This window comes from Danaus plexippus, chromosome 26 (assembly GCF_018135715.1).
Source record: "Danaus plexippus chromosome 26, MEX_DaPlex, whole genome shotgun sequence".
Classification (NCBI taxonomy): domain Eukaryota; kingdom Metazoa; phylum Arthropoda; class Insecta; order Lepidoptera; family Nymphalidae; genus Danaus; species Danaus plexippus.
In genome coordinates, this window is record NC_083554.1 from 3,983,826 (window position 1) to 3,992,704 (window position 8,879).

General features: G+C 30.1%; 1 protein-coding gene across 1 annotated transcript; it reads right to left on the bottom strand.

The window, feature by feature from the left end:
* Positions 1 to 4,652: 4,652 nt before the first annotated feature.
* Positions 4,653 to 6,787, bottom strand: LOC116774501 (uncharacterized). Its single transcript, XM_061524937.1, has 3 exons — positions 6,574 to 6,787; positions 5,527 to 6,401; positions 4,653 to 5,274 (listed from the first exon to the last, which is right to left on the bottom strand). Exons 1-3 carry the CDS (start codon positions 6,686 to 6,688, stop codon positions 5,248 to 5,250), a joined length of 1,017 nt encoding a protein of 338 aa, XP_061380921.1. The 5' UTR covers positions 6,689 to 6,787; the 3' UTR covers positions 4,653 to 5,247.
* Positions 6,788 to 8,879: the final 2,092 nt, after the last annotated feature.

Sequence of the window (8,879 nt, forward strand, 5' to 3'; positions counted from 1 at the left end):
GCTAGTTGTTTTTGAGGCCTAAAAAGTTAGTTATTGAAATCAATCAAATATCCTTCTTTTCAAAGTATTCCATGCACACCTCTCTGCAGTATTAATTATATATTTTCATTGGCCTATTTAGAGACGTTGTTAGTAAAAAAAATATCACCAAACTCGAATTCATAACTCTGAAACTAATTTGGCTTAACTACCGATTAAAAAATTCCTTATACATATAACAATATTATGTTTTTATAAAATAGCTATGATTTGTGAAATCTATCGGTTAATACGAGAACTCCAAGGGCTGGTAGGATTCCAGCTTGCAACAATTTGACTACCACCTAACAATTCAAGGTTAAACTAAGTTGTTGGGGAGTTAACTTAAATAACGCCATCTAACGGAGGGTGTTGAAAACTTTACTAACGTATATAGATGGCGCTGCCAGTAGCTTAGCTCTACACCATTACCATTCCCGCAGGGCCGTAGGGTTTCTAATTGATTTGATTGATTCAGATATTTTAAGGACAAATAAAAAATATATACAAACCGTATATGCGTTATATATTGGAAGGCTTAGGATATTGAATTTAAATTGTATATATTTTTTAATTGATGAACACTTGAAGACATTTATTTGTCAAGGTTATTCATTATATATATAGGAATATACTCGTAATTTAAAGCACCGAGGTGCTGTCACGTGGCAAGGCAGCTCAAACACACGCATTCATCCGATTCCAATGAGATGGTGTGACTTCACCTAATATCTTACGTTCAAGAAAACTACGAGTCACTACACGAAAAAAAATGTTACAGCGTGATTTGTTTTTATCGTATACCTAGTTCATAAGACGACTCCATTAATATTTTAATAAAATATTTGCTCATAAGATACATTATTTGTTATTATTTACAAGAATATTTTTTATACATGATGTATTTATTATATTTTCGAAGGCATAGCATTGTTGAGTGTGACACGCTATTAATTATCAAATAAACTGATAACAAGAGCAAAATGTCGTACAAACATTATCTATGCATAATATGTTAGAAAGAGATCTAAGACTTTCGCGAGTATTCATTTAAATGAAACTAATATTTTTCGGATTACTATTCGTATTTTAAAAAACTACATACTCTAAGTTGCTGCAAAGTAACCGAAACGTCGTGAGTATGTAGTTTTTCTTAAATAACAAAATACGTCTAGTAATCCGAAAAATATCATTTTCATTTATATGTAAGAATGTTACTGTATTAAATTTTTTAACCTAGTTTGTAACTCTAAAGTTATGTGTGTTATGATATTTTGCGAAAAAATATAAAATGAAAAGAAATTTCTTGTAACTAAATTGGAAAGCAACATACTAATATGCCTTAAAACGTTGAATTAACACTTCTCATTTATTATACTAGTTGTTTCAAGAAATGTTGCCATATGGGATGGGATTGGATGAAAAGAAAGTAGGATAATGGTTGAATGTTCCCTAAACGGTTGTAGCCCCATGAACGCATCTGTAATTACTTCTACAGGCTGGTCTTACTTGAGACGTCGAAGATGTGGGACATTGTTTAGTCGAATTAGCATAAATAAAACTATAGATAGATACATCTAAGCTCTAAAATGTTACCTTTTATTACACAGTATTTTTGTATATACTCTTTGTCTCATACTTCAAGTATAAAAGTTATTATAATAGCTTCAGAGCTAAGACTTATCTGCTTACAGGAAGCACTCAGACACTACCCTTACGACAAGTTTTGTATTACAGCAAATACGGAGACTCTGCAGTTTATGTTTCATTAATTTGCTAGGGCTATGGTCGTGGACGCCGAATTTGGAGCCAAACACGAGTCTATTTGAGGCCAAAAAGGAGTTCGATGACCTCGCCTTGGTCTTTTCAGAACGTTTCCCTGGAAATGTAACATTGGTTGTTTAATGAACTTCAGAGCCAAACCTGCAAAAAGCTTGGTGTCTTTACGTGTATATCAAGAATAAGCCTCGGACAGCTTCAGTGTACGTACAAAGATCAGTCACAAAGTGATTTGAATACTGCTGTCTCAAGGCCAGGTACTGACAATTCATCTCACAGTTCTAGACTTTGTGAGGAGACGAACAAAGCGGCTCATTAGTAATCACAATTCGGTTCAAACCGATCTATCTTTGAAGACAGGACTTAAATAGCCAGGCTTTTACTATGGGATGACTTCAGACACACGGAGTCATGGTTCTTTCGTTGTAAGATTTCCTCTCATCAGGTGATGGATGCTCTTCCTTCTTAGTTGTTACTCTTGGAAAAGAAAATTTCTCTTTGCCTGTCTCACCGTCTTGTCCTAATTTAAATTTGGATGTCTTTGGTGCTGTTACTATGATAAAAACTTCACTTCTTAAGACTTAATTTCGACCACACAATGAAAAGTTAGCAAGGCACTATCGAGTCGAAATTAAAAATACATACTGTGACTTACGAAAATTGATTAATAAAAAACGGGATACCAGCCGTATTGAGTTCGAATGTGCAAATATTAGTAAGGTTACGCACGGGTCAATCGGAGAATATAACTTACCTTACGTCAAACAACAATAGCAAGACGACAAACAAAATTTACAATTAAAAATAAACTATTAAAATTATTGTTTTCTAGATATTAATAAGGTAGGACAAAAAAAATATCCCGTTTAACATTTTTATCATACACTTAATATAAATATATCTAAATGTGGGTATATTTTCTGGCATGTCAGTACAATAACACCAAGCGTAACCGCGGTAAGCAACTAGTGTAACATGTGCTTGTAGGAAGTGCGCTCTCTGAACTCTTAGCCGTGAATATTAATGCGATGCATCACGTTATCTGGAGCCTCATCTAGTGTTTGAACAATGCCTGGATCGCAACCGGCGTTACTGAAATGCGCTGTAATTATTTTAATTTGAATAATATATACTGAATTAAATGTTAAATGTATGAGAAATGATTTATATCTATTGTTAATGCTATATATGTATTAAACTAAATGTGTATGTCTGTGTATCTTCATTTTTTTTAGTGGCTAATACGTCGGTTTTTTGTGTTTAACTTACAGTTAGTGAGTCAGTGAGTTCAAAATAATTAATATTTTATATCTATTCTATTGTTTGACTTATCTGCATATACTTAGCTATATACTTTGTATATCTTTAAACTTGATTTGTGTAAAATAATATATGCTTGTGTTTATTTACATACAAAATACCCGAAAAAAAAATCCATTTTTATTATAGGACTGTAAGTAACGTAGATAGTTAAAAAAATGACGTCACATCGTTTTAATAGTGTTAGTTTAAACTGAAGAAATATAAATATTGGCTCAATATTATTTATTTATAAATAATTATCAAATAAAATAAAATAATTTTATGTTTATTTATTACTCAGCAGCATTCCCTATGTCAATACTTTACTGTGAAATTATCAAAGGGTTACATGTATAAAATTACTTATTTTTTTAAATGACGTCATTAACTTTGATATATTAAACAATATTAGTTTATGTTATTTAAAAAATATATATTAATACGAGTGCGTCTTTGTATTACAGATATGTACAAAACAATTTACAGCTTTGAAACTTTTCATATCCATGTTGTCAAAGAGCTTGTAAGAGATATCTCTGAAGCAGAGATCACAAATAAGCTTCAAACTAGTAAACTTAAAAAAATAAACAAGAAATAATTAATTAAATATAATAATATACATAGAATTAAATTTTAATAAAAAAAATCAAAATCATCATAAATTTAATGGCACACTATAAACGAATTAAGAAGTCATTGACCTTTTATAGTTATTTGAATTTCCCTTTATAAATAAAATATAAGTTGATCCATATGTTGTTAATTATCACTTTGAATGGAACTAGAGCTAAAAATATACGAGAAAATACTGAATATAGGTATTTAAAAAAAAAAACATTTTCCTATAAATTTTTCTTATCGTATATTTTTAAAAATAACAGTCAAAAAACCGTAAGCAACAGACCATTTAATATTAAAAATATATACCAAAAACAACACAGGCGAAACTCATTACGGCCAACCGCTATTTAAAAACGTTCCAAATTTAAAAACAAAGAACACCAAAATGTAAGGTACATCAACAAAACATTCCACCGACGCCATTGGCTGAAAATTGTTTACACTCCCGTCCCATTGGTCAAAGATAATATTACAGCTTATATCAGTCCTGCAGGAAGATAAACCAGAACTGAACCGCAAATGTTGACAGATACTTTTTTATTATTATTACTATTTTATACCCTATCTGTGTGGTGTAGAGTTTGAATTTGCTTGCGACACTTGAAGGTCGTGTTACACTCGTGTTCAAAGAAGCGAGATGGAATATCAAGTGCTGATATTTTTGTGGGCGCGGAAAAGAGACTCCTAAAGTATCCTAAAGGGTTGCATTACGCTCTTTACAAGTAAAATATTATGTTAATGTTTGCATACATTAAGCCTACGTTCGAATTATGAATAATTTACTGACGTCATTCTTTTTTTTTTAATTCAATCTACTTTTTTTTATATTCAGCCAATGCAAAATAATGTTGCTTTTAAAAGTACAGTTAGAACATCATGCCAAAATGAGAAATTACAAATTGTTTTAAGATATCGAAAAATGAAAAACGTCATTATCAAACCAACTCCTTATTTCGCAAAATAATTTTATTACAAAAGATAATTTAAAACTGTCCAACTTCACCCCACCACTCGGAGAAAAAGAGGGTTGGGCGGGGCGAAAATTAAAACAGATATACGGATAAAAAGCTAGATATCTCTTTCCAGCAAGTGAGCAATCCTCGGAAGGTGTAAGCGGTTTACAATGGGAGTTGACACAGACTCTATCCCCGTCCCGCTCTGTTTTGGCTCACTCAAATAGAGCTATCTCGATAAGGGCTCCATAGCTATAAAGGTATAAGCGGCTAGTAGTCACAGTTCCACGTGAGATTGTGTTTTGTAATCAGTGAAGTGGCGCCTTTATTCTGAAGCGCACAATGTTCGCGCGTTTGACAGTTTGACATTTCGTTTGGCGGGAACAGCGTTTTATGTTTTCAGTCAAAGGTCCAGAGATATTCAGCCGAATTAACGTTTGTGAACTCCTTAGTTAATTATTGTTAAAGTGATGTTAGACGCCAGTTGAGCATTGTTGTAGTTATTGCTTCTGCAATAACTAGGATTCATTTCTTTGAGTAAATAAGGTAAGTTAATATTGAATAGTATCTTTTATTAGTTTGCAAGAAAAACTAAAGGCCTCTGAAAAAAAAATTCAATAATATCAACACCGTAATATAATTTTAAATACATAATGTCAAAAAAATTTTTTAGTAAATGATCCTTTTTTACAATACATATACCTATAACTCACCTAATTAAATGACTTCAAATATAATTTTCAAATATATATAACACGGCTTAAATACAATGTCACAAATGGAAGAATTAAAAGGAGATTTTAAGGCGGATATTAAATTTAAATAAAAAAAAAAATATCTCAAAGTATCTCACCCCCAAAGTGATCCTCTTCGTAGTAGCTGTGGTAGCAGATTGTAGCTTTACCGTGACTTTTCTTCTCGGCGTAGGTTTTGGTAAAATCTCCGACGTGTCCGTCTTCAATACACTCGCATTGTCTCTGGACAAAGTTTCAATGATTTTTACATCCGATTCGTTTCTTATGGAATATTTCTCTGAATCAGTTGCATTTAAAACTCCACTGTGTTCGTTTGTTTTGTTTATTCTAACGGACAAAGTGGTGTTCATGTCCGTAGCGTTGTCGTTTCTCATCAGTGGTATGTCCGTGTTAGTGCTTGTATTATTAATTGGGACTAATTGGACACTCTCTGTTTCCGGTGGTATGGAACCTTCGTTTGTAGTACTATTTGTATTATCTGTGTCTAAAGTATTTTTTTCATTGAAAGCACTTACTGCGGAACCTAAAATCTCATTAGATTTATACGTTTTATACGTTATTATACGAACATAATCATTTGCTTTGGATTTCGTTGTGGCTTTCCTGTGTACATATTTATCTGATGTATTATATCCATGCAGTCTACTTTCATTTAATATCGAAGTTTGTGTAAAATATTTCATAGTATTTAAATTTTTATTTGTTGTTGATTGTTTTTTAATTAATTCTTCGCGTTGTACTAAAATCCTGTTCGTCAAAGCGTCTTTGAATTCGTCCAATGTGAGGAAAGCTTTCGGTATCTTTGATTCTACGGGATTGTTGATATATATATATGAACCTGCTCCAGACTTCAGACTCTCCTTCACCATCAGATTGTGCTTCTTATATCCGTTGACCTCTCTCAATTTCTCCACGTGTATCTCAAATTTTTTATTCCCTCTGAAAATCCTTCTTGTGAATATTTTAAAATGTTCTGGAAATTTATACTTATTTAACACCAGCTACCCGAATTCGTTACATATAATAAAATAAATTATTCCAGGAGTACGTCAACTTACACAAGAAAAATGTCTTCCAAACCGTATCGTAACAAACAAACAAACTTTCACATATATTACAATACTTATATTAAATGAAATATTTACCGTTAGCCATAGCTTCTTCGTATTTTGAATACAGTTCCTTTATAACATATTCTGGTATCCTATCACCAGATATCTGGTGCACAGCCGTGAGGAATAGGAAATAACAAAGAAACATCGCAACAGTTTATGTGAAAATAGCCTCGGACGAGTTTATGCATCAACGCATCATTGACGAATTTAATCAAGATTAAATTGCAAACGTAAATTTATTTGGTTTTCATTTAAAATTATTAATATATGTGTACGTTATAAAACAAACAAAGATAAAATAGGATTTATTGATATGAAAAAATCATTAATTACTTAAAAATTGTTTTGAGTTATGTTTATTCTTTAATAATATTCAAAAATACTTGAAAAATATTTCTTAATATGTACCCTTAACCACACGGTTAAGACAGTTGTACTCCCATCACATCAGAACTGCTGTTTAGATTTCGATGAAATTAAGAATTACTTAGACGCTCGGAAATGAATATAAAAAGTGTTCCGATATCTTCATTTAAAACGTAAGAAACAAAAATATTAATTATCACTACATGTTCTATGACGTTCTTTCTATTCAAACAAAGACAAAGTCGAGACAAACAGCTAGTTTATAATAACATTATCATAAACAGTTGTGTAAATAAATACTAAATAAAATCGAATTTAATTATCTGAGATATTCGAACTAAAATATTACTGTAAATAAGTATAAAAAAAATGATAATGCACACACAAACACACACACACACACACATATGATAGTGCACACGGGTCTAAATGCGTTTTATTTAAATGACATTATTCTAAACGTGTCTCTATAGCCATTAAGTTAATAAAACTTAAAATATTATATTTATTGTATTTGATACAAATTATAGTAAAGATATTTGAATATTTTATATGAAAATAAAATTAACTGAATACCCTTCTGTAACTGCGATTCTTTTTCTTTCGAATAAACGATTAAAAATCTTAGATGGCAATTTGAAAATCTATACAGATCTTAAATAAAACACGTGATTGTTTCTATTTATTTCGTTTATATGTGATACCTTGATTTTTTTAAATTATTTTGCTTCATTCGCACTGGAATATTAGAATATTTTGCCAGTGTCAAAGTTTTTATTAGTTGGACGAATTATATTCTTGACTACTGACTTTTTTTTTTTTTTGACACTGACAATGCCATCCGACTGACAAAGAGGTTTGTAACATGGAGGTTTGATTAGAAGTCTTAAAATACGCTTGAAGGTATATAATACCAGTTAATAAAACAAATACTATAATAATCAACGTTTTCATTATTACATCAATTAATTGTTGAAGTTATTATATATCTAATATTGTAATTGTAGAAAAATAGTTGTAATTAAAATCTATACTTATTGTACTATACACTGTGGTGTGTATGTAAGTGTTAATATATAATTTCGCATTATTTTAATAAATATAAACATAACTAGGCGGTTATATTAAATATTGATATAATTATTATAATATATTTACTTCGCACTGTTAGATATCTCTTCGCATAAGTCGCATATGAAGAAATCTTCTCTTTAATCATGTCCGTATATATTTTAATGCATATGTCTCCAGTTAATAACCGAAGCATAACAAGTTAAAGTTATTTCATTTTAAGTAGGATTAAAAAAAAAATAATTTATATAATATAAATCCTGGTCTACATGAAAGTTCGTTTGTCACTGGTCTAATGGGACAATCATTATCAATACATTGTTGAATCGTTGTAGTACTTATAGTTTTTACTTATTTAATTTTAAATAATAAACAGATATGTAATGTAAGTGATATCTCACGAAGTTGTTATGTATAAATCAGACAAATATTTAATTCATTCGCCTTTTTTTATATAGTAACTAACTATATCAAATTTATTGATGTCATAAAATATAAATGGCGTAAATTTAAACAGTGTTGATCAAATACTAGTACTTACTAATTTCTTTTAGCTGTCCTAATAGATGTATTAAAATATTAATGTATAAGATAGTTTTTTTTTAAGATTTACACAAAAAAAGTCTAATTTATATTCAACGTGTAGGAATGATCAGATTAATTGAATTTTAATTCAATTATTATCATATAGGTAACCAAAATTTTGCTATACGAAAATATAAATTTATCAAAAAATTTTGTGCCGTGCGATTTATTTATATTTACAACCTTTATATTACCAACGAATTTAAATAAAACTAACGATTCTTCCTTATGTATGATGTAATGTGTCAAAGTTCATTTTAATAATATTTTATACCTAATAATAGAATTTTCTACGTTACATTAATTTCAATCGA

Excerpts from the sequence above, each read along its gene's own strand:
- LOC116774501 (XM_061524937.1), bottom strand. The coding sequence starts at position 6,688 with ATGTTTCTTTGTTATTTCCTATTCCTCACGGCTGTGCACCAGATATCT. Across the intron at positions 6,402-6,573 it reads CGAAGAAGCTATGGCTAACG|AACATTTTAAAATATTCACA; the intron begins GTAAATATTTCA and ends ATAAATTTCCAG. Across the intron at positions 5,275-5,526 it reads CGAAGAGGATCACTTTGGGG|AGGCCTTTAGTTTTTCTTGC; the intron begins GTGAGATACTTT and ends TTTTTTTTTCAG.